This window comes from Gambusia affinis, linkage group LG01, assembly GCF_019740435.1.
Source record: "Gambusia affinis linkage group LG01, SWU_Gaff_1.0, whole genome shotgun sequence".
Classification (NCBI taxonomy): Eukaryota; Metazoa; Chordata; class Actinopteri; order Cyprinodontiformes; family Poeciliidae; genus Gambusia; species Gambusia affinis.
In genome coordinates this window covers 5,513,181-5,539,071 of record NC_057868.1, presented here as the reverse complement: position 1 = coordinate 5,539,071, position 25,891 = coordinate 5,513,181, and the positions used below count along the sequence as shown (strand labels likewise).

Here is a 25,891-nt window from a genome sequence, read left to right as displayed (position 1 = left end):
TGGAGCCCTTTCTAGAGGCACAGCAAGTTTTGCAATGATGCGGATTTGGAAGATTAGAAAGGGGAGGATAGATAGAAGTGATTGTTTCAACGCAAACTTTGGTCTCTATGCGAGTAACGTTTTAATGATGGGAGAGCACTGAAGAGTTCTGGGGAATATGTTATTATTATTATTATTATTATTATTATTATTATTATTATTATTATTATTATTATTATTATTATTATTATTATTATTATTATTATTATTATTATTATTATTATTGTTGTTGTTGTTGTTGTTGTTGTTATTGTTATCATTATTATTATTATTAATGTTGTAGTTTACGTTTATTAAAGTGACAAGGTTAATATACGATCAAGCAGCTACTACTTTTTTTTAAATAACAACAATAATAATTAATATTATTTTTACTTATGACCTCGAAGCGCGTCCATGGCACGCGTCCTGACACGTCCTGCTCCATTCCAGACACCAGATGACGCTCTTGTCTTACTGTCCTGCCGTTTTTTACGCTAAAGATCCCCCCCTCTCTCTCTCTCTCCGTCCCCAACAACCAAACAGCTCAAAGTTTACCGGACACGTTTCTCCTATTCATCAATATCCCCATTGAGTATCAAGCCAATTTATGACTGGCCAACACATGCACGTGATCGCATACAAATACCCCATATTTGGGCAGTGCGCTCCGGATCAAGAATTAAAAAAAAAGAGAGAAAAGATACCAAAGCCTACTCCACCTATAAATCCTGGATTATTTTTTCTTCTTCTTTAGGACAGACAGCTGTGAATTTTCCATTAGAGGCTACAAAGAAAAAGCAATGAGCAACCAAAAACAGCAAATACCCGCAAGCCTCGTACCGCATGTAGTTTGAAAAGAAAGTGTTGGTGGGTAGAATTAGTTTTGAAATGAACTCTCATGTTGAGCGCTCCAGCTTTGGGCAAACAAGGGAGACAGCTTCTGCTAACAGCATGTTTACTTTCGATGGATCTGGGCGCACGTCCAGCCGTTATGAGGGTGTTAACGTGAACGGGATTTACTCCTGTCCCGTCCCAACGACCTCTGTGCACCGGGAGGAGATCAAAACTAGCCTGCGTGGCAGCACGGATCCTCCGCCTGGACCGCAAATAAGCATGCTCTCCAGCGGTTCACTCTTGGAGGCGAGCGGGCTCGAGTACGGACGAGGTGCGGACAGAGACCCGGAGAGAGGCGTAAAACGCGGAGGCAACAGGAGCCAGGAGGGCGACCAAAACGCGGAAAGGGCTCAGACAGTGAAAAGAAACCCAAATATGCACCAGCGCCAGGACAGTGAACAGCGGCCGCAGATTTATCCCTGGATGACAAAACTGCACATGAGCCACGGTAAAGTTTACTTGTTTTATTAAAAAAAAAAAAAAAAAAAAAAAAGCAAACAAAATTGCGATTTAGGTGCTCGCTCTTAACGCAGCAACACTTGGTTTCGCTCGCTCCACTGTCCCTCTTGAGTTTTATAGGCCAAAAGCAGGAAATAATAAAAACTCGCGGTCATAAATTTTATGACAAAGGCATCTATTGCTCGTAAACCTGCTCTGTTACGGTGAAGGGGTGATCTGTGCTGTGATTTATGGCAAAATAATTGGATAAGAGAACAAAAATATGATAAAACGGGAAAATAATAGTACAAATCCAGCTATATAATAGTAATTGTAGAGTTCTCCCTTCTCTACATGCCTATGAATTTCTAGCATCCCCAAGGAGGGAACATAATAATAATAATAATAAAAACAGCTTTAGCCTTTGATTGAACTCTGGGACACACCAGTGCCCTGACCCAATCGTGAACTCTTCACCTCTGAAAGATTTGAATAGACATGCTCCTTCTTCGTGGCTCCAATGAGCAAACTGGCAGACAATTTAGCTGCAAAGAAGATTGTAAACGCATTAGCTACAAAACAAGAACCAAGAAAGCCTGGCAAAGAAAACACGCAGCAGGAATGTTGGATTAATCTAAATAACCGGCGGCTATATGCCTGTTGCGTTACATAGCAATGTTGTGCAAGTTTATAAATTACAAAACAGTTGGAAAACACCAGGTCGCATCAGTTTAAGTGCTTCTTTAAGGACCCATGTTGGTTTCGCTCACCGTGATGTTACGCTACGCTACTATTGTGTAAGTTCACAGGGAGGCCCACAAACTGTTCTCTGGTTTGTTACAGCTAAACAAGAGTCTATTGAGAAATGGGTTTTTTCTTCATATTTTAAACAATGTAAGTGGTTGCATAAATAATATTGAGGTTTTACTGCATCGTGTCAACTGTTTCTGTCCGTGTGATATTGTTTGAGTGAGCAAGTCCACTATTATAAAAAGGCCTCAAATGAACATGTATGCTTTATATCTCACACTTTCAATTACATGCCTGAAACTCGATTAAATGCGAACGTGTTGTGCAATATGATGTTCCTGAACGCTGACATATTTTAATGCCGCTTCAGAATCGGAGGGTAAGCGCTCCAGGACCAGTTACACCCGCTACCAGACTCTGGAGCTGGAGAAAGAGTTTCACTTCAACCGCTACCTGAGCCGCCGAAGGCGCATAGAGATCGCCAACAGCCTGTGCCTAAACGAGAGGCAAATCAAAATCTGGTTCCAGAACAGAAGGATGAAGTGGAAGAAGGACTCAAAGATCAAAGTGAAGGAGTAAAAGAAGAAAAGCAGCAGCAGTTTTCTTTTCTTTTCTTTTTTTTTTTTTTTGCACCTCCACACTTGCACAGTAGAGTTGGAGATGCCCGCCTGACCTTCGGATGAACCGCTATAAGGAGCAATGACATCATGACACGGTTCTGTGTGCTTCATCACCAATTATGTGTCACTTTCTGCGGTTTGGAACCTAATGTATTGAATATCGCTCACTATGATCAATCGGTTTACATTTCTAAATTAATTTGCTTGCTATGCGATGATAACCCCACTTTACGGTGGAAAAAAGCAAAGGTCTAGTGGGAGAAGAATCCTTCAAGGCTTCTGGTTCAGATTGCGCTTTAAAAAAAGCTGCACAACGTTATTCATTTTGGTTCATGCCACAGGATATATAAAAAAAAGAAGAAGTAGTCACCGAGAGTTCTGGGGATCATTTCCAGCGTCTTTAGCGTGCCATTAAAAATTAAGGTCAGTGAGCAAGAAAAGTAAAATTAGCTAAAAAGTGTTTGTCCTCTTGTTTTCTTTTGAGAAATCAGGATTTGTTGAAGGTATGATGTGTCTGTGATCGGTTTGTCATCCATGCTGTCTGTCATAACCTTGTGATTGTGTATGATAACGCTGTAATGTGCAATGAAGCTACGTCTGTTTCCCTTAGTAAACTAAAGGTGCCTGGTACACACAAGGCCTGCTTGATGGCCAGTTTGTTGATTGTAAACAAATAAAGTCGTTAAAAAAGCAACTTTTACTCTGAGTTATTTTTTCTCTTCATAATCGGGACCCATTGCAGAACAAACAACAAAAAAAAAAAAAAAAAAAAAAAAAAAAGGTGCATCTTAGAATAATTATGTTGCATTTATTTGCCTGCTAAATAAAACTGTACTTCTGTCTTTTCACAGTGCAATTTCTTTTGTTTTGTCAGGTTTTCTCGGGTCCCCAGAATTTCTCAGGCTGACAAACACGCTCTAAAGTTTAAGGCCCCCCCTCATAAAACTTTATTACCCGCTTTTTCCAGCACTCCACAGGCACACTCTGCTTCCTGTTTTGTCAGGGGATGAGGAAGGGCCACACCAGCCTGTCAGAACAACACAAAGTTGGATGCAAAGCTTCGGCTTCCTGTGGCCGCACACTGACGCGTCATTTTCTGTAAAGGGGGCCATATGGTCAGATTTGTTTCAGCCCCTGGTCTCGTTAGATTGCTGTTTAAAAACGCCGCTTCACAGCATTGGTCGTCTCAATTCAAGCCCAAGGTTATGAGGTAATTCCCCTCTTCACTTAGTGCAAATAAAATAAAAACAATCAACTCACCTTTCAAACTAACAGCCTCCCATATGATCTCCCCTTATTTGAACTGGTCAACGGCAGCGTCCACTTTCCCTGTGCTGTGTTGGGGCCTATAAACATAAACGCGAGAGCTTGCATTCAAGTCTTTCTTTTTTGGGGATTTTAAAGTTTACAAGGTTACATATGCCAATTGCCCCAAGCAGGGCCTGTGAATGGTGCGTGGGAAGCACGTGGTGTCGTTTAAGTGGGTTTTATGGCCTGGAAGAGCTGACAAACCTTCGATATATACACATCATATATAATCTTAACTGTCCGGAATCGCAGCTGCTGGCTTCCCCTTTATCGGAGGAGGAAAGGGCTTTGTGGTGGTGGCGGAGGACGCAGTACCTTTCTCCGGACTGTAGAGCAGAGCGGAACGGCGCGGAGGTGTGAGACCTGCTGCTTCTGCAGTAAGTTGCTTTAACTTTAAATACTTGCCTGCGTCTGTGCTGTCTTAATTATTTTTTTCCCTGTATGATGGAGTGACTCTGAATGCACGGGTTAACTATAAACCTAATTAGATCAACTAATGATGACTCCATTGAGCTACGTTTAAGCAAAGAGTTTGAAATTGCTCTTCTCTTTATCTGTAACAAACAGAATTAAGCATTTAATGCCTAAATTTGTAAATCACGCTGATGATCTTAAAGCTGGCTTAAACAGGCTGCAGCAGTTTATTTACAGTTGTATATCCCCACCGTAAAAATAAATAGAGTTAGTAATAAAAGTTTCTGAAGAAACACAGCAGTGGTAAACAAAAATCAAAGAAAAAACTAAAAAAAAGAAGAAAAAATAAGAGCTCACAAAAATCTTCCGGCGTCCTCCTCCCCACTTACTCCGCAATCAATCCTGCAACTTGCAAAATAAAACATTTTGGTTAAGTTCTACTTAAAATTCTTGTAGCTTTGACTATTTGAAAAAGTGCTGCGAAGAAAAGACGGGTTTGTTTTCAGTTCAGAAAACAAACCCGTTTAGCTTTATTGTAACAGCTAAAAAGCCTCAATTAGTCAACGTCAACAATTGTCAAGTATCTCTTGTGACTCACCTCCGCACTAAAATTGGACTAACTTCAGCACATCAGCATACAACTAATAATAGTAAAAATTGTTTTTTTAGTTTTATTCTCTGCTGAAAACAAATGGCGTAAACGGCTATAAATAATTTCTCCAATGCAAGTAACAAATATTTTGAAGTCTGAAATATTAAGCAGTCAAGAACAGGTGCCTATATAATTTCAGGGTCGAGTACATAGTGCCTATTATTATTATTATTATTATTATTATTATTATTATTATTATTATTATTATTATTATTATTATTATTATTATTATTATTATTATTATTATTATTGTAAGGTAATCTTTTTTAAAAATCTACAATAACATGATGCTATCACATCATACAGTAAAGAACTGTAGAGAATACAAGTGTTTACAGTAAGACATTAATACGACTTTTTTTTCCCCCACCTTGACACTGCGGTCTTCACAGTGTTCGTGGTTACGTCCTGTCGTCATCGTGGTTTCATGGCCATTTTCTGACCATGCCGATCTGCAGATCTTATCTTGAGTGACACATTCTGACTGTGAAGCGAAAATTGAATAAATATTTGCACATTTCACACCGTCTGTGTTCTCATGGATATCAGCAGATATTTCCAGTTTGATTTACTCGGAGACTAATGAGCCAACGACATCTTATGACCTCAATAGTTTTCTGTTGCTCAGCTGGAGACATCATTTAATCACCCATATGGCTAAGCAAACAGCTCCGCCTGCAGAAACAGTTCGCTACTCCCAATCAATGTGTGGAGGTGCAATAATTTTTTGATATTAAAGCTTAGATTGATGAGTTCTCTCCTAAGTTAACAAGGTGCAATGGCCGCCTCTACTTTCTCCGGTTCTTTTGGTTGCTTGTGTCTTGAATGCATTACGTTGCCTGTACTTGGTATTCGAAATTTCCAATCCTGAGGTATGGACTTTGTTTCCAGGTGTAGAAGATCAATCACAGACTTTCAATAGGGGGCACTGTGTAACATACTCCTGTATGAGTGATGCGCTGGGGGGGAGGGGGGGAGACATATTTTTTTATGCATTCTCTTTATTTTTAGAAAGATTTCGCTATAATTCAGTGAGGAAACTATCAGGAATTCCAGGTTAAATGTTTTTATCAGCAAAAGAAAATGGATAAAAAAATTATTTCCTGTTTTCTTAACAGGAATACTGACATGCGCGATTGTGCACCTGCAATGGACGTGCTGTATTTAAACCTTTAATTCCGTGAGATGCTTGAATAAATTCCACAGAGGTGTTCATGGCAACTCAAAAACTTGATTCTAAAAGTGAAACCGGCCCAAACATCCGATTTCACTGTCTTGCTCTGTGCTCTTGTATTCCTTTCTCTGACCTACGGAGCTGACACTGCCATCCTTCAACCCACAGAGGTCATTTCCGGGTGAGCATAGGCTTCCCTTTGTCTGGGGCTCGAACAAGAGGCAGATATCTCCGTTGCACAGTTTCCGAACATGAGCTGATTTTATTTACAATGTGAAGACAAAGTCGTGACTTTATTTTATTGACTCTTCGCCATAATTCACAGGCGCTGAAGTCTAGGGACTTCTATTCATAGTAGCTCTTGCCCAAGGAAATACCAAATTGCTTGTAAATTTAGTTTTATCGTCTGAAAACGATCTGTCTTAAATTCCTTCCACTGTCTCTGTTCTGCAGGCGCTCAAACATTTCAAATTTTCCGTACAGTCTTCCTCCAGGAATGCGTGATTAACAGGCAAAAATATTATTAAGATAAAAATAACAAGAGTGAAGAAGAAAAGTAAATACTTCGTTCTATTTTGGGAGGAAAAAATTGGAAAAGGAACGTATTAATTGTTTCATGTTACGTTTATTCTCTTTCATTCCCCTGGACTTTATTTTCAGGAATATTATTACTTGTGATTAATCTTGTAATATGCGACAAATAATCCATGCTTTTCAACGTGTCACATTTACATATGTAAACTTACACGTAACTTACTAAATGTACTTAACTTTAAAATATTTATTCAACAACGTGGAACAAAAATTAATATTTTTTATTTGTCATATTTACCATTTTTGAAGATAAATTAATATTACTCGGATGGTAATAATTTCTTCTGCTTATATCGAAATTATAACACCAACTTTCAAAATATACATGGAGCCATTTAACGATAATTTATTCATTTTTTGTTTGTTTTCAGACAGTTCGTCGGGTCAAGGTGAGACCAACTGTAGATTTATTTCGTATATAAATCTCCTTCACCATAAATCTTTATGGTTGGGAATATATAAAACTGCTATCGTTAAACCTATACAGTTATAAATAAATATATAAGTATCTAAGTATATAAGTATATAAGTATATAACTATATAAGTATAGGCCTATAAGTACTCGACTAACCTACACGACGTTGCAATACAAATTGTGACGCTTTTTTCGTCCAATTAATAGCGTGGGTGCGTAGGTGGTTGTTTTGTTCTTGAGGAGCTTATGTGTGTTGTAACATTACGGTTCGGGTCTAATGAGCTGCAGCACCGCAGCGGTTTATGTGGGGGAATCCAGTTTCTAAAAAGCACCTCTGCTCCCCTGGCGGTCGCTTTCAACCAGCATACACAGCCAACTGGTCTCCAGTCTGTCTGCACTTCATTAAAACTTTTTATTTTAACCGGACCATCTCTGCCTAACGTTATTACACCTGGGGAGGGTAAACGAGTGGAGGCTATTACATTAAGGGTTTGATTAAAAGCGCATCGTAACCATTTTCATCAGGGAGCGGAATACTGCTGCAGCTTCTGCATTCAGGTCAGCCAGTCGGACACTGGAAGCAATAAAAAAATAAAATAAAATAAACAAAAATAAACAAAGAAACAAACCAAAAACGTGATCGACACTGAGACTTCTGTGCCGTTTTGATAAATTTTCTGTTTACATGGATACATGTGTGAACACGCATGTATAAGAGTTGTTTAGCAGGGTGTGTGTGGAGCGGTGGGGGTTCGGCGTGGAGGGGTGCACGGAGAAAGCTTAACAATCCCTCAAATGAACAAATGAAACATCAAATTAGTCCGCCTGAGGGTCTCATTTTTTTGTACTTCTACATTATAACTAGTTATTGAACTAGGTGCACGATCTCAAAGCCATTTGTGAGGGGAGAAAGAATTCATTGCTGTCTCTCCATCAATAATCCTTGGCAGTGAACTATTGGAAGCAGTCAAACGCGAGGGGTGAAACGCGGGTCAGGCTGTCTAACTAATATTAAAATGCGCTCGCCATGAGTTCATGGGGCGAGAGGGAGTGCGTGGCGTTCATATCGGTTGGGTGCACGACAAATATCATGTATTTAGATGAAAATACGACGCAGCCAAGTGGGTACGTTTTCTGGATTGCATTTATTACATAAAGAATTCACAGCTTGTTTATTTCATTAATTAATAAAACAAAAATGTGATTTGGATAAAAATACACACATCAGGATGTGCATCAACTTATTTATTTATTTATGCCTCTCTTCTTTAATCAATTCAATTGATTCAGAATCAGTTTGCTGATTTTATTTCCATACTCCCCTCCCCACAACCCCCCTTTTCGAAACAGGTCACATGTCCAAGGTAGCATTTTTCATCCAAGGCTTTTCTCATTAGCTTCCAGAGTGTCAGGAAGAAAGGTTACCGAGCGGTCAGTATGGTAATGGCGAGCAGAAGAAATGGTTGGGAACAATGGGAACTTATTTTTCATCTGCTGCTGTCACGCCGTCCTTTTGTATCCGCCGTGTTTGTGACTGAATATTCATATAGGAGCCACCTCAAAGGCAGAGTGCAGTGAAAGGAGAGCCCACGTATTCTCTGTGTGCCCGCGTATACTCGCGCGTGTTTGCGCATAGATCTCTTTAACGAGGGAAAACAGAAGACAAACAAAATACGTTTGTGTCGCTTCGTCCAGATGAAGCGCATCAGCTTTTCACGCACAATTTGTGTGATTGTTAACATCTCGGAAGAAGGCATGCTTCTACCATAACCTGCTTTTCACCGACGTTTACCCGACAGTTCACCTCTACAGCCTCAAACAGAAAGCACATTAGTTGTCTATATGTACCCTGTAGAACCAAATTTGCGTGCTGCACAAACATTCGCAAATACGTCTCTACAGGAATACATGGGCAACTGGAATACCTCGCCAGCCAATGGACTGCGTTGCGCCTAACTCTGCTTCTGCTCGTCTCTCTTTGTTTTTGCCCCGCTTCTGCACACACATGAAGCACCTGCGATGATCCTTACACCCTGGCACAGCAACAATGCAATAACGCTGTCACGGAGTGTATTCGTAGTTCACACAGATCCACACTTTGTGGAGGCAGCTAGAGAGGCCACAGAGTAAGGGAGCCATGAGCAGCGTGCGGCTACTACTGTGTCAGAGCCTGTAAAACACACCGGGAACCAGGGGTCGTTTAAAAGTGACTGATTTACGGCTTTTATTGCTCTATAAAACGCCTCTAACATCCTCGGTAGGGGTAATAGAAATGTCGTGCGCATTCTTTACAAACAGTACTGCCAGAGTTATGATATGCATTTTTCACATCGTTTTTAAACTTATTATGTAATTATGCCTGAGGAAATGGATCCCCTGGCTTGCACAGTGGCCAAAATACTGACCTATATTTATTTCACAGACTTAAACCTATTATTATTATTATTATTATTATTATTATTATTATTATTATTATTATTATTATTATTATTATTATTATTATTATTATTATTATTATTATTATTATTATTATTATTATTATTATTATAAGTAGCATGATTGAAGAGATGAGAGAAGAATGGGAAGCCAAGTTGAGGCAGCCTTACAGCATCAGTTTACAACATAAAAGTCAACCACAAGTCATGTAACTCATGGTCAGGGCTTTAGCCAGGATTAGCATAGTAACAGCTGAGAAGAAATATTGCCTTGTAGTCGTAAACATTTGGACAGCTGATATCAAAGAATTAAATATAATTTCGCTATTTGAGCTAACCTCTTGTGTATATTTTAAGGGATGCTATGTCATTTAACGACCTCCTGAGCAGTTTACTAATGAGCTGTGGCACGTTGTGGTGTTTTGTCTTAACCATTATCAAGGATGCCGGTAAATGACCTACTGTATGGCTGTACTTTTATTATTCCCATCATGTGCAGTGAGTAGCAAATGAATGAAGTCAAAAATGAAGAATTAAGTAAAAAGATACATTAATGTGGGGTTAAGAAGACTATTTAGACAGGCTCTAAGGTATTAATCATTTCTCTTGATTGCAACTTTCTGACCTGAAGAACCACATGTAGCTTAACTACCTAGTCATCTCTAGTTAATGCAGAATTTTAATATTTGAACGTTTTGGAATTCTTTTATTGCGTCTTTCAGACCTGCATGTTTTGTGGCCTTATGATGTTTGTGATTTTAAAAACTGTCACCTGTGTGATTAAGATTGACCCCAGCTTTGTGATTAGAACCAAACTTTGCTAAATGACTTGTACTTGTATATTTAGCAAAATTGTTGTTAATGAAGTGCTTGTTGCATCCTTAGGAAGCAGAACTTACTGTCACAGGTTCTCGTATTTTCAAAGACTTCCCATACAACATGATTGCCATGACTCTTCATTGTAAACACTGGTAGTGTGCACAAAACTTTCTATCCATGTGTAGATCTACTCTTATGTTTTCTGTAGTTGATTGATTTGAATTTTATTTGTGTATAGCATTAAATCTGTGGGAATGTTTGATGTATGAATTTTTTTCCATGTTTGTCTTACTAGGATTATATTGAAAATTATGCTTTCTAAGTGTTAAAGCATAAATGTTTGGTTTAACATCATAGAAAAACAATGTAAAAGTGAAGGTTCTTTTTTTTTTTTGCTTTTCTTTAGGCTGTATCTCCATTGGTGCTTGCTCCATGGTTGGTCTGCTTCGAGAATTAAACCACATCTCCTGAACATCTCACATCTCCTGTGTTCTGTTACAGACTGAACCACAAACCTAATAAATATCTGCATCTAAATCACTTTTAGTGACTCTTGGAAGTTCTTCTAATTCTTAAAAGCATTAAAGACACTATCCGGAGGTATATAACACATATGCACTGAGGATAAAAATACAGCTGGATAATAAACTATGAATTGCACAAGAAATAAAGATTTTTAAAAGCAGACTTCAGGTACAAAGAACTGTAAGTCTACTCAGTCTGTTTTGCGGTTGATGACATCACAACAGGTACAAGATTCAAACTGGTGTGTTGACATTAGTAGGGCACTGAGAAGAAATTAACTTGTGACAGATTTCAACCCAGATTCTGAAGCAGCTGAGTTGCATTTGAGATCCATAATGTTACTCAGTGTATGTTCCAGCCTTAAGCCATTTTGCAGGTTTTCAGAGAGGTCTTAAAAAGTCTTGAATCTAGATTTAAAAAAAAAAAGGTTTTACAAACACCCAGGTTAGCAGCACAAGCGTGTGAATTACAGTTTATCAGGTCTCTTTTGTTGTTATATTGTTTCCCTTACTGGTTTTAATATTTTTTTGTTTGACCCATTTGTCCATTACCCTTAACTTCTGACCAAAACACAAAGCTTCTTGATCCTTTGCAATAATGGATCCTGTTAGAAGTCACAAAAATCCAAACACTTGATTATATCTTCTCCCAGTACTGAATTAATAATATTTCTTTGGAAATAAAGGCTGAAGCTGAGCAACATGTGTAAACATTTTAGCTCGGTTCCATTTAAGCTGCAAGCTAGCTACATTATTAGTGGAGATGCTTTTGAAATTCACTTAATTATAATAGTATGGTTGGACAATAAAGCAATAACTATATGTATCATGATCGACATGTGATACATATCTTTCACATGTTTGATCATATGTCTGAAAACATAGATATGTTTGAAAAAATGTTTTGCCTACCTTTGATCCAGATCCGCAAACCCTTCTGGGTGATGTAGGCAGAGGTTTGCCATGTGAGACCCCATAGTTGACTCAACCTATCAGGACAAGTTGATAGCGGGTGCATCAACTATCTCACTCACTAGTTACCTAGCAACAACTTGTTGACTAACTTGTGCAGCAGCAGTTTAAGGTTTTGCCATTATGCCTCATATGCTTAATAATAATAGTAATAATAATAAAAACAACAACAATTATAACAATAGCGTGGAGTAAAAACGGGATAAATCACACCATCAGTTTGGCAATATTTAAGACAAAGACAAAATTAATAACTATTAATATGATTGATATGAAATGCTTGTATCATGATACGGTTTTCAGCCACATCTTCCAGTCTTTTAAGATGATCTATAAAAGTCTTAAATTTAACCTCCTGAAACTTTCAGAGTGTGTGCTTTAATGTTATTTGAGGCATTTGCATGTATGGAAGCTCAGAGGTTAGATTTGATTTTGATTTTAAGTAAAGGTTTACTACAAAATGCCAAAACAAACAGAAAAAAATGCCCAAGGCATGTTTAATCAGGGAACAACTAATAAGCAAGTGAATTAAATTGTTTTTATTTTCAGAAAGGTCCAGCTATCAGATGTGATGTCGGTTGTCAGTTTCCCAGCTGAACTAATACTGATTAAAAACGTGCCTTCATTAATTTGCATATAACCTTTATGCAAAGTGTGCAAGCTAATAAAATGATTGGTTTTCTATTGTTGTGCTTTATCCTTGGCCAACCATTGTCCCTTTGAATAATTGGTAGCCATGGATTTTGCCTGTTTTATTTATTTTTTTCCCTTGGTCAGCAGCTACTAGTTTTGTCCCCAAGATCAATTACCTTGGTAACAAAACCAGAGAAGGAAGCAGTGGGAAGAAGAGGGAAAAAGGAGGGATAAAGAGACACGAGCAGACAGTGAGAGAGAGAGAGCGCTTTGTGCCCACAATGGCGACTGTAGGTATGCTAAATACCTCTGGTTCCTTATCCGGGAACTACCTCTTCTTCTGCTATTGGGCAACTGGGTCACGTGGTTAAAGTAACTTTACAGGGCTGCTCGCAAGTAGGAGGGCTTTATGGAGCAGAAAAACGACAAAGCTAGAAAAATTATTTTCCACTCCAGAAATTAATGATCATGAGCTCGTATTTGATGGAGTCTAACTACATTGATCCGAAATTTCCTCCATGCGAGGAATATTCGCAAAACAACTACATCCCCGAGCACAGTCCAGAATATTACAGCCGCGCAAGGGACACTGGCTACCAGCATCACCACCAGGAGTTATACCCTCCTCCGCGGGCGAGCTACCAAGAGCGCCAGTATAACTGTGCAAGCATCCCCGAGCCCGACACGCCGCGGGGACACGGAATACCCCACTCCGCGCACCTGCTGACGGGAAAGGGCCAGCCTGCGTCATGTGAGACCCCACAGTTGTCCATGTCCCCCGCCACCCCGCCGGCCGCAGCCTCCGCCTGCAACCAAGCCACCCCGGAGCATCCCAACAGCACAGTCTCCTCCAAACAGCCCGTGGTGTACCCGTGGATGAAGAAAATTCACGTCAGCACTGGTAGGCAACTTGTGGTGTTTATGTTCCCCCTGCTCTACTCACGCTCCTCTCTCCCCTTCTTCCCTCCCTTTATCAAGCCCCTCTGACTCCCATCTCGTTGCCAGCCCCTGCTCCGATAGCAGGGAAGCCTTTGAAATGGCACAATTGAGGCGGATTTACGACTCGGCATTGGTAATTACACCCACCATAAATTTTATAGCCGAGGTATACTCAGGGCAGCCGTATCACCATGTGGCTTCTGCTGTTATGTATTGCGCGATAGAGAGAGAGGAGGGGAGAAATGAATAAGAGAAGAGAAGGGTAAAAAAAAAAAATCTGAGCTTTGTGATCTTGCATTAATAATTTAGATCATGGTTGGGTGTGAGTGTCCTCTCATTACGCGAAGTTCTTAACTTCCCATTTAAATTTCCTCAAACAGCTAAACATCCATGTCTAATAAATCTTTCTGAGCCATATCTCACTTTGTTTACCCCCTCCTTTTTTTCTCCCTTCTCCTTCTACCCTTTCTCTCCACATCTCCCGTTTTTTTTGTTTTTTTTTCCTCCCAGTGAACTCTGGTTACAATGGGACGGAGCCAAAGCGGTCTAGAACAGCTTACACCCGGCAGCAGGTCTTGGAATTGGAGAAGGAATTCCACTATAACCGGTATTTAACCCGACGGAGGCGCATTGAGATCGCGCACACCCTGGTGCTCTCCGAGCGGCAGATTAAAATCTGGTTTCAGAACCGCAGGATGAAATGGAAAAAGGATCACAGGCTGCCGAACACCAAAGTGAGATCCTCCTCCTCTTCCTCGTCCTCCTCCTCCGGGTCCAACACAGGCTCTGCGGCCGGCGGAGTCGCCGCTGTCTCGGCCACCAACACTGGGGCCCCCGACGAACTCACAGGAGCACAGCATGGCGAGGATATTACCAGGTTATAAAACCACGAACCATCCACCTGGGGTACACGGAGAACTTGTTATTTATAGAACAATGATATATTTTGTTTTCGTAGCTATCTTGTGCGGTTTCCTTTAAGTCCAAAGTTATATAAAAATGCATGTTATATAGCATGGATTACTGCGAATACCGATGATTTATTTTTTACGTGAAACAGGGTTTAATTTATTTGAAGTTCGGTTATTCTGGTGTTTTTTTATTATTATTATTATTAAAATGAAGGAGTGAAACTACAAAAACAAAATATACATTTTATCGAAATGTTATTGTGGGCCATTTTTTTGCCCTGCTGCCCAAGGTAAAATGCACAATCTATTTATTTCAAACAACACTGGAAGGATATCACTATAATAATAATAATTATTTTGGTATATATAAAAAAAAGCTTGAACACAGCATTGGTTCTGAACGTGTATGTTTAGGATAACAACAATGTGTGAATTTACCTCGTGTATTTCAGAAACGGGATTTTGATCTGCATTTTTAGTTTTTTTATTATTATTATTATTATTATTATTATTATTATTATTATTATTATTATTATTATTATTATTATTATTATTATTATTATTATTATTATTATTATTATTATTTGTGGTGTTGATGTTGTGTTTAGACCGTTACAAAGCAGACTATTGTGAAATGCAATAAACGGAGTTTAGTGTACTTGTGCTACTCATATTGGTCAATAAAAACGGTGAGTGTCTACTAGTTTTACATACGTATTGCTCGACGTTCATTTTGCTAAGACGAGGTCTGCTATAGGAGGATGTTTAAAAACTGTACAGATGTGTAAATACCAAACAGGACCACTGTTTTCTGACTTTGTTTTTCCTGCGCCCTTAAATTAGCAACGTGTAAAGACTTGATGTGTGTGCGTCTGAGTGTGAATGCGTGCGTGCGTGCGTGTGTGTGTGTGTGTGTGTGTGTGTGTGTGTGTGTGTGTGTGTGTGTGTGTGTGTGTGTGTGTGTGTGTGTGTGTGTGTGTGTGTGTGTGTGTGTGAATGTGTGCTCGTGTGTTTTGTGTCCAGCCTTCCTTGTAATAGAATGAAGCTGTTTCCAAAAAATATGGAAAAGAAATAAGTAGTTTACTCCTTGCATTTCGTGCAACCTCATCAGTCTGAAGGGCATTCAATTAGCGCTGCAGACAAGCTACTGAGGGCCCCATCCAGTCCACTTCTGCACTGCTTTCTGCCAGTGCTACCAAAATAGCCCCACTTTCGACTTCGAAACCAAAATGCATGCTTTTAATTTAGAACTTGCATTCGTAATATATTAGAATTGATAGACGCTTGTAACATAGTTATTTTGTAACACACACACAGTCACACTGCTTTCTTTTTTTCTATATTGCTCCACTGTGCCATGTGACTGAGTTTTCACATAATGAAATAAATGAAAATTTAACTAAAATGTGGGCTGAACGCAGATTCAGTGTTAATGCATGGTGTGGCGTGAAATATATCACAGCGAAGATGCTGACCTTTGTTGTCAGAGTCTGGCCTGCATGAGGAGGAGTGTTAATGGTTTCTTGTGTCTTCTAACCTCTGCATGCATATGTGCCTCTGTGTAGCAGCAAAGTACATGTGAAATTGTCCCTGCAATCCCAGGAAAAATAGACTTTAGCACTGTTTGCAGCTACTTAGGTTTAGCATTTAATTCTCTTTACTTTTTTAATTGTTTTAAATTGCATTGGTTTGTTTGTTTGCTGATTTTATTTCTCTTAGGTAAATGTAATTTGAGCATGACTCAGACCCAAAGAAGCCCAAGCATTTGATAGATTATTGAAACTGTGGCATGAATAGGTCGTATAAAATGCCTTGCGTAGTGGGAGGCACAACAACACAAAGGGAAGAGGTATTTTCCATCATCAATCTTGCACCACGGAACTCTGTATAATGTCCTGGAAAACAGCTGTGATGATAGCCAGTTTTGATAACATCAAATGTTGTGCGGTATCAGCCGGATTAACTAAAAAGCATGCGCAAATGTAAGTTTGGACCCTTTAATAGTGACTTTTTGTTTTTGTTTTGTGGCTTTTCTTTGCATTTATAGTACAAACACAAGCCTGTTAAAATATGCTGTTGAGACATGGCTTTTGCAGAAGGCAATAGAATGGCGGTGAGGCGGCGCTGAAAAATGAATCGAGGAGCCTTTATGTTGTTGGACAGATTAGAAAAATTAATGTGCTCTCCGCAGTCGCAGCATCCCTCCAGCCCCTTTTCTCGGCCCTGTCGCCTCCATGTCGCGGGGCTTGAAAAGGTGCTTCATTGAAGTTTGGGGGGCGAAATGGGAGAAGGCCGAGTTCATCTCGAGGACACATTTTCTGTTCCATTAGGCTCATTTCAGTCTGGATGGCCGACCTCTCCAACCCTGTGACCTGACTCACTTTCTATGCGTGTACCTTCTGTGGGCGCCCTCGCCGGTCCTCCCTTGGCCTCGGCTTTCTTTGTGGGGTTTTTTCTGGGTTGTGGCTGTATAGAAGGGGCCTGCGGCGGGGCATCACTGCATGTGTTGCTCCCTTTGTCAAGCACCGTGACACCGGACAGTGTTAAACTCTCGGACAGCGCTCTTCTGCGCGTCCAGCGGAGCTGCAGCACTTCGAAATCTGCGTTTTCCTCATCTGGCGCGAATCTTTTTAGGGAGCGAGTTCTTACACAAATACACACAGTAACGTTACCCATAATTTATAGCAATAAAAAATAACCACTTGAGATTATGTCTTGCAATTGCGCCTCAAATTTGACAAACTCGATGAATATTTTTACTACGGCGATTAGTAGCGTTCTCTGAGGTCTCATAAAAAGGTGCTGCGGCTATAAATAGTGTCATTTGCTGCGCTCATGTGACTTCTGCTCCCAGGTTGGCTCCGGTGTCCAAAATCCAGCTGCCAATTATAGGCGTCTCTGACAGTACTAGGACACTTGGTCACTGTGATTAGTTTTTGAACGAGGACCTTCAAGTGTTGTCTTTCTCTTTTTACACAAAAACTCCTTGGAAACTTTTCAATGAGACCTCCACAAGTACTTGAATAGTTATCGCTAACATTAAATTCTATATATATATATATATATATATATATATATATATATATATATATATATATATATATATATATATATATATATATATATATATATATATACCCAGGAGGTAAAGTAACGAAATATAACACTATTACCACCTAATAAATTCACTATGCATCGTGTATGAAATAGTTTAGAATCTCTGATGTAAGAAGCAGAAATGGTTATTAGCTTGAATATATAATTATGTAAACGTAACTTCCAAGCAATGCCTTTCTCAACTGGTCTGTGTTACTTCAAGTTACTTTTACATGGAAAACAGCAGCTTTGCCAGCCCAGTTTAGGCTACATGAGTGATTATAGAACGGGAAAATGCTCGACTGCGTGCATTATAATCTCGAGGTAAACAGCTGTCAGTGAAAGTCAAACGCACATGTCTCTGTGTTAGTACACATTTGACCTGTCTTCCTGCTGCAAGTCTTGGAGGTTACAAGTGGAGCTCAAATTACACTCTGGACATCGAAAACGTCTTGCACCTTTTGTTTGAGCTCTTGTTAGGAAAGATTAATGTCAGGCAGAAAATGCATTCTTGAGGCACGACTTGATATTCCTTTGCCCGAGAATCAAGAAATCTCTGCATGATGATGATGGATCTGTGTAATATATAATATAAAAAAACTGCAATGTTTAAAAGTTTTAAAAACAAATTATCTGGCACCTTCTAAGTTTAAACCCAAAAATTATTATTATTATTATTATTATTATTATTATTATTATTATTATTATTATTATTATTATTATTATTATTATTATTGACTAGCTTTATCGCACACTAGACTCTGCCTGGATGTTTACGCACACGTTTATCTAGTCAAAAAGTCAAAAAGTGAACATCGTGTACTTTTTATGACTATTCTCACACAAATATGTAATGAGTGCAGCCCACTGTAAAGTTCGTCACTCCAGTCGAAAGGTAACGTTGAATTTTAGAAAGCCACCTACCTAACCAGGAAATGTTCTCAGTCAGTATGCTTATCGGCGAAAGATTGTTCTGCAATGCTAATTTAAGATAGCCTATATCGCAGTTAGGATTCCCTCTGCCCCAATCTGCTGTAATCTCGCAAATTCACTATTGCCCCCTGTCCGATGAGCGTGCAGGATCATGGTGCGTTTGGTGAGTTTGCAGTGGACTGCCTAAATTCCTGAGCAGTTACTCAGCTCCACCGGGTTTTTTTTTCTCTGACTTGAGACTGTTGAATCACACATGATTTTCGGCTCACATTGCACCGCTGCAGGCGCTCTGTGATTTATGGTGCACCTCCGGCAAGGCCTCGCTTTTTCTCCCTCCCTCCCTTCCTTTCTTTCGGAAGGTGTAAAAACTTTACTCGAGGAACCATCGAGATGTTTAAACAAGCGCTAAACAGCACCGGCCACTTCTGATCTGTCGCTCACCCGGTTTATATGACCCGCAGTCATTGTCAGGTTGGCCGGTTGTACGTGTGTTTGCCCACTCGTCTCAGGTGAGTGGCTCCTTCAACCACTCAGGGTTGTGATGAAAGCTAGTCGCGTTGTTGTGTGCGTGTTGAAGCTGCAGCCCTGTAGCAGCTGTACAAAGACAGAAAGTTGAAACAGGGGTCACGCTGCTATTTTCCAGGGACAGAAGAGAGGCTGCCTCACATTGACCAGCGGTGGGTGTGTCATAAATCCGTAAAACTCTGAGTTTACATATGGGGGAGCAAACCAGAACTTTGTGCACATATGCGCTTAGTGATAACGGAGCAGATGGATTTAATAACGTTAAAAAAAACATTTTGAATACTAACTGGATAGAATAGAGTGATCACAGTTTTTCTCAGTCGTTCTAAAACCTCCTTTTTCAGTCTCCAAATCATTGTGACTTGTGAACATCAAAAACGCTGTTACTCATTCCTTTGGGCAAGTTGCAAATGTCTTTGAAAGTTCATGCAAGTGATTAAAAATTCTCTTTTTTTCCCTACACTTTCAATTGCTTATGTCATGTTGATCAAAATGTAATTTTATTGGTGTCTGTTGAATTCTCTCAAACCCCAAAAAATTTAAATCTAAGCTTGTAAAAAAATTTTTTTACATACAAAATATTTGAACAAGTGTTTATAATATGGCACCATGTTTCTATGCATTTCCATTCTATGTTTTCTCTAAATCGTCCCGGGTTGGTAAATTGCTCCCTGGTGAATCCTGACTTTCTCCAATGAAGGCAAATGTGAGAAGCATTAGCTCAACCAGTGATCAATCAGTTTTCTGAAATAGTTCAAAGTTCATGTCATTCACCATCAACTGGCAAACATATAGTGTATACGGCCAGAGCATAACACAACCTTACATTTCTGACAATGGGAGGATAACGGGGTCAACTGAGAGTGGGAAGAAGAGTGAAGCTGAGTGGTTGAGATGCTAAGAGGCAAAACAGAGGACAAAGCAAAAGAAGCCAAGGACTTGTGCCAGTTTTTTCATCACTCCAACATCATCCCACAACAGGATGCAGAGGGAGTTCCTCTGACTCTCCTCTTTTTTCCTTAAAAAAGAATTGAGAATTTTTGCTCAGCATTGAGATGGAAAGTGTATGACTGCCAGACACATACACAGATGACACTTCTGCCATGGATGCATCATGTAATAGCATCACATTGGATTCCTGCAGAGCCTGGACAAAAACACTAAAGGTTTTTTGGGTTTTTTTCCATTGCAAGAGAAGATATTCTTTGCAATGTGGATGAGAATTTGCATCCCAAAAGCCAGGAACATCATGGGAGGTGTAGGAAGACTGCACTGCAATTCCAACAGCACTGCATTTAGTTTTCCTGGATGAGACTGTCGTGTGTTCCCATTTCTAGTTTAGTTTTTTTTTCCCATGTGCTTCACAGTGCTGTCTTTCCCATTCTGCATCACAATGACAAAGTCTGTCAACAACTTGCAGTAGCAGTGTTAATGTGAATCTTGTCTTTAATTGATCGCCCACAAGTTCAATTTACAATGGAACTCATGCCGTGGTTTACAACAGAACATCCCTCCAGAATAGACTGTTATATTGACAACATGACTAAGCAATTTGACTCTTATTGGTGACACAAGGATTATCAGTCTAATGCTGCTGACATGTTATTTGAGACAGAGTCTTACTTTTGAGAGATTAACTAAATATTTTGAGATTACCTGGCTTTTGGAGGCAATTTATGATGTTTCACCTGTAGTTCGAAATGTTTTGAGTAACGCATTTACAGTTTCACAAATCTCAAGGACTACTTCAGAAATGCACAAAATCAACTGAGAAAAACTGTTATAGTCAAAGTTTACTAACATTTTGACATGGACAATATGGTGGCCATCCCAGGGTGTCCCCATCGTATTAAGTAATATCTTATTATTATAAATAGATAGATAGATAGATAGATAGATAGATAGATAGATAGATAGATAGATAGATAGATAGATAGATAGATAGATAGATAGATAGATAGATAGATAGATAGATAGATAGATAGATAGATAGATAGATAGATAGATAGATAGATAGATAGATAGATAGATAGATAGATAGATAGATAGATAGATAGATAGATAGATAGATAGATAGATAGATAGATAGATAGATAGATAGATAGATAGATAGATAGATAGATAGATAGATCAGGATGACTACAAAGCAGGTTTCATTACCACTGAAGATTTAACATCACATACTGTAGCTATAGGGAGTGATGGCCTGGGTGAACTTATGAGTGTACTTTATGTCAGTGTAACACCTCACTGAGAAATATTTAATTAGCCTATTTGGTGCATGGTTGAGGACCCCAGAAATTAAAGCCATTTACCGCGGTAAAGGTGTCACCGGGGGCTCAGACAATCACTAGACAGAATTATGGTTATGGTATTCACTTTTCATCAGCACAAGTGTTCTGAATATGCAATCTAAGAGACTATAGATTCTCAATTATGTACAGGTTAAGAGATTTAATTTGTTCTATGACAATGATTTCTCTACTGTGCCACCAGTTGCATCCGCTGCTGCCCTGCTGAACATTTCTGTGCATTTCTCTGCACACATACAGGTGCAACCATTGATGTCACATTATTAAAAATATTAGAACATTTAAAATAGAGGGCTAAGCTATTTGAATAGCTTTTGCAAAAAACGTATTTATTTTGTATTTGTATGACATGTAATAAGTATTTTAAAATATGACCGCCCATATTTTGTCATAGGTGTCTCTCAGCGTATCCTATCCTAATTAGCATATTTTGTGGTATGTCAGATATAAAAAGGTGTTTTTCGATGGTGTAAAGTTACCCAAAACAATCCCTGATGGCAAAACAAAGCTGCTTAAAAGACGCTATAAATATGATTCTACTGTGTTTATACTGTGTCACTTATGTATACGTTGTAACAAGCATTTTTTTTTTATTCAAAACCAATTATACAATGGTATAAAATCCAAGCACTGTCCTTAGAAAAAGTGAAAGGTTTAAAGTGGGACCTTGGTATACTTACGAAAAATAATAATAGTAACAACCTAATGCACGATCTTACATGTACCAAACAGACCACGTGCGCGTCTTCTACTTATGAAGTGCAGTCTGCAAACTCTGGTCCTTTCATTTCACTCTGCATTGTTTACAGCAACATAGGGCACCGGGGCCATAAATCTTCTCCTTGCTCTGCAAAGACAGCGCCATTTGTATGCACCGTTTTAACCGACAGCATCCTCTACCCATTAACGTCTTCTCCCCAGCTCTCTTTCAGTCTCCTCTTATCCGCACAGCTATGTCCCCTGGACATGCATTAAGTGATCCGTATTTTCCTTAAGCTCTCGAAAACAATTACGCTTTTTCTGTTTTTATTGCAAATAATATTTCATGGATGCATATTTTATAGAGGAAGAAAAGGAAAAAAAAACAACAAAAAAACAAAAACAATCTTGGCTTGCAGCCGCCAGATTTGCCTCCTGCTTGTGCGCAGCCGCAGCTCGTGTACGGTTCTCTCTCTCTCTTTCTCTCTCCGTATACGTTATTTGTATGAAAAATAAAAGTTTATCGACAATTTCCTCGCTTGTTTGTGTCAGCGGGCGCGGGAGCGCAGAAGGTAAGGAGGAATTGTAAAAGGGTTGACACCCAAGAGCGACCGGCGCGCTTTTGTGTGAGAGAGAAAAATGATAGGCGCTGAGGCGGTTCAAACAGAGTTCACGGAGAATTGTGGTGGAGGCGCGGAGGAGCTAAATTATGGTCTTGCTGAGCTAGTATATCATAGATTCTATCTCCAAACTCAGAGAGAGTGCGTTCAAGGGTGCGAGGAAAGGAAAACACAATGAATTTAATTACTTTTCCTCTCATTTCTCCCAGTACCACACCTAAGCTTAATAATAATAATAATAATAATAATAATAATAATAATAATAATAATAATAATAATAATAATAATAATAATAATAATAATAATAATAATAATAATTTTGATTTAAAATACTTGTTTCAGTATATGATCCATGGTGTAAAAATATACACAAACAATTTTGAAAGTAGCCTATTACTTTTTCAAATTCTTTTTTTTTTTAATTAAGCATTACTGAATAATAACAGCTATACTAAACCAATATCAAACTTTATGTGTGATGAAACAGTGGATCCATTTTTTTCCTGTAATTCCAAAAATAATGTCAAGCTGTCGTTTCTTAAAACACTTTGAAGTTGCAGGTAAAGCCCTCATAATGATGGCAGCAAGGGTGACGCGTAAAGCAAAAAAAAAAAAAAAAAAAAAAAAAAAAAAAAGGGTGGAAGGCTCCTCTCCTTACAAGCTTTGCAGCCCTGAGTGCATAATCCATCACCTCTGAGACATCTAACGAGGGCTTTCTAGACAGCTTTGTTGCAGTGAAACACCAGCAGGAACTTACATTTGAAGCTTGCTTCAACCAAGATTGATTCGGGCCCACTACGCGCACAGGCCCTTTTATTGGACATTTACTCTTTGCAGAATTTGCGCTAAATTCCATAATATATACACGTTTTTGCATGTGTTTGTGTTATGTTGAAATTATGAGAAAACCCCCCCACACACACACATTTGTGAGCTTCCGATCCTATTTATTTCAACCACAATTGCTGGAGCTTTTAGCACAGAATAATTTTACACCCAAAACGTCCTTTTACATCTTCTTAAAATTAACTCCCATCTTCCATATTTTATGGGAGCACATTTCACCTTCAGTTGGCCTGTGATTTCTGCAAACAGGCACGCCTTGGATATATATATATATATTCTCAATCTCTTCTCCATTTTCCAATTCAGCGGTGCAGCAAAAAAGGGGGGGATTAAACGTAAAATAAATTAATAAAACTGTTACTTGACAAAAACTGAAATTGCACAATGAAGCCAGAAAAAAATGTAAATGAGTTGTCCTGCAGGGGGAAAAAAGAAAAAAAAACCTTTAATGATAGCCTCCTTTGTCTTTGTGCAGCAATGACTGTCACAAGCCTTTTGTTTGACCACTCCCATTGAATCCTAATAAGCTGCACTTGCACTCGGACAGTTAGAAGCATATGTGATGAAAAGGGAAAAGCCCGCCAATTTATAACGAGAAGTTACAGTTTGCTGCGGATTTGAGAAAAAAAAAAAAAATAAAAAAATAAAAAATCTGAAATAAAGTGAAGACTATAGCCCTCTACCTTTTGGTGCCAGCATTAAAAGAGGCAGATCAACATTTGTCATTGTGTTTGTCTGAGAGGGGGCGGGGAAGCAGCGCACACTGAACTTTAATCTCTCTCATTTCCAGCCGCGTAATAAGGTGCGAATGACACAGTAACCGCATATTATTGCATCATCCTGATCTTGTTCTGGTAGCTCAAACCTACCACAGGGTGTTCAGCAGCGAGACGCGCCTCTCCCAGTTTATCCTGGAGAATTTACGATAAAAACAGAAATCTTTACGGTCGGTTTGAAATGACTCTCTTCAGCACACGTGTGTAATCTTTGTTTGTCTCCCCCTGTCTCCGTTTGAACGCATCCAGCTCGAGCTTTCATCTTGGCGTCTTTCATATCCCGTTATCTGATTCTTTTATTTTTTTTCTTTTCTTTTTTTTTTCATTCTCCTTTTTTTTCCCCAGATCCCCAGATAAGGAGAAGCCGGACTTCGTGCAGAAAATGTCTGAAGAAATATCTCAAAAGCTTCTTCGGGCACCCCAAGTTCCCAGCAGGATTAGTTTCCAACTCCAGAGCTCTGCCATTGGAGGACTGGCACACGTGACCAAGGTACCCCCCTCTGGTAAATATTATTCAAAGCATTCCTCTTAGTTTCCAGCCCCAAATGCTCTGTCCTGCTTTCCTTTATTCATTCAGTTAATTGTGATCTGATATTAGACAGATAGAAGACCTCTGCTTTGTTACTGCTGAGGGACTTCTGAGTTTGATTTGAGGCACTTTGATGAGCTGCGGGGTCCATGGACCCCCAACAGTCTGTGGCCCTCCCTCTGCAGCTGCATGGCAACAGTTTTGAAATGAGCTCTGGACAAGTGCCAAAACCTTGCATGGGATGTGTTGAAGTAGCAAGGGGAGGAAGAGAAGGAGGAGGCCCTGACTTGGGACCCGATCAGCCAAACTTGACCTCTACTGTGCCCTTCAGTTCCAGGTTGAACCCACATGAACTTTCCGAGTGCCCTATGGAGCCTGTGGTTTCCAGCCATGCCAAAGACAAGCTGGATCCGAATAGCAGAGGATGTAGTCTCAGCATCTGCCACTCTGGGGGGATTTTCCCCTGGATGAAGTCAAGGAAAATTGGCTCTAAACAGTCAAGTAAGTACTTTTCTTTCATGTGTTTTAAAGCTGCAAATATTAGGAAAATGTGACATGTCCCCACCACTTTCCTGAGTTTTCCTTAGACCCATAGATCGCTCCATGAAGACATGAAAGACATAGATCTGTGGATGTAGAGAAACTTCTGGGTTGTAAAGAAAGGACAGTGAAAAGTACTTCAAAGAAACTAATTATAGCTTTGGAAAGCAAAGTTTAGAACTTCAACCTACATAACTGTGTTTCTAAAGACTGACACAGGTGGCCTTGTTGAACCACTGGTTTAGTCAAAGCAAACACCTTGTCCATGCCTGTGGTGGCCCAATATTTCATCCCTGTTAGAATGTTTTTGTGATGGTTTCTCTGTGACTTGATACATTATTTTGTTTAATCTAAAACTTCAAACAACTTAAAAATAATTCTGAATAATCTGAATTACTGGATTGAAATATATTAAGAATGTTGAGGATTGGAATGATCTCCTCATTCCTTTAGTGGTGTGTAGATAGATCACTTAAAAGAAGGTATTCATTCTTTAGTTTG

General features: G+C 39.3%; 2 protein-coding genes and 1 long non-coding RNA gene across 6 annotated transcripts in view; all 3 read left to right on the top strand.

Annotated features, from left to right (window-relative positions):
* LOC122828348 overlaps nucleotides 1–11,075 on the top strand; it is a 38,276-nt gene extending 27,201 nt beyond the window's left edge. Inside the window, exon 2 of the long non-coding RNA XR_006370211.1 lies at nucleotides 10,942–11,075. This is a non-coding gene — a long non-coding RNA (uncharacterized LOC122828348). The remainder of the gene's footprint in view (nucleotides 1–10,941) is intronic.
* Nucleotides 373–3,417, top strand: hoxc5a (homeobox C5a). The gene is made up of 2 exons (XM_044111811.1): nucleotides 373–1,363; nucleotides 2,474–3,417. The coding sequence occupies exons 1-2, from the start codon at nucleotides 910–912 to the stop codon at nucleotides 2,680–2,682; spliced, it is 663 nt and encodes a 220-aa protein (XP_043967746.1). The 5' UTR covers nucleotides 373–909; the 3' UTR covers nucleotides 2,683–3,417.
* Nucleotides 11,076–12,442: 1,367 nt separating the features above from the next.
* On the top strand, nucleotides 12,443–25,331 carry hoxc4a (homeobox C4a). 4 transcript variants are annotated; one of them, XM_044111721.1, is made up of 4 exons: nucleotides 12,443–13,565; nucleotides 14,114–14,480; nucleotides 24,667–24,811; nucleotides 25,182–25,331. In XM_044111721.1, exons 1-4 carry the CDS (start codon nucleotides 13,127–13,129, stop codon nucleotides 25,200–25,202), a joined length of 972 nt encoding a protein of 323 aa, XP_043967656.1. In that variant the 5' UTR covers nucleotides 12,443–13,126; the 3' UTR covers nucleotides 25,203–25,331. The 4 variants fall into 4 exon arrangements, with proteins under 4 accessions (XP_043967656.1, XP_043967663.1, XP_043967647.1 ...); XM_044111728.1 differs by lacking the exon at nucleotides 25,182–25,331 and adding an exon at nucleotides 24,920–24,966 and having other exon boundaries at nucleotides 24,667–24,824; XM_044111712.1 differs by having other exon boundaries at nucleotides 12,444–13,565; nucleotides 24,667–24,824; nucleotides 25,182–25,323.
* Nucleotides 25,332–25,891: the final 560 nt, after the last annotated feature.

Coding starts and splice junctions, on each gene's coding strand:
- hoxc5a (XM_044111811.1), top strand. CDS start 910: ATGAACTCTCATGTTGAGCGCTCCAGCTTTGGGCAAACAAGGGAGACA. Junction 1,364..2,473: donor AAAACTGCACATGAGCCACG/GTAAAGTTTACT, acceptor ATGCCGCTTCAG/AATCGGAGGGTAAGCGCTCC.
- hoxc4a (XM_044111712.1), top strand. CDS start 13,127: ATGATCATGAGCTCGTATTTGATGGAGTCTAACTACATTGATCCGAAA. Junction 13,566..14,113: donor GAAAATTCACGTCAGCACTG/GTAGGCAACTTG, acceptor TTTTCCTCCCAG/TGAACTCTGGTTACAATGGG. Junction 14,481..24,666: donor CATGGCGAGGATATTACCAG/GTTATAAAACCA, acceptor TTTTTTCCCCAG/ATCCCCAGATAAGGAGAAGC.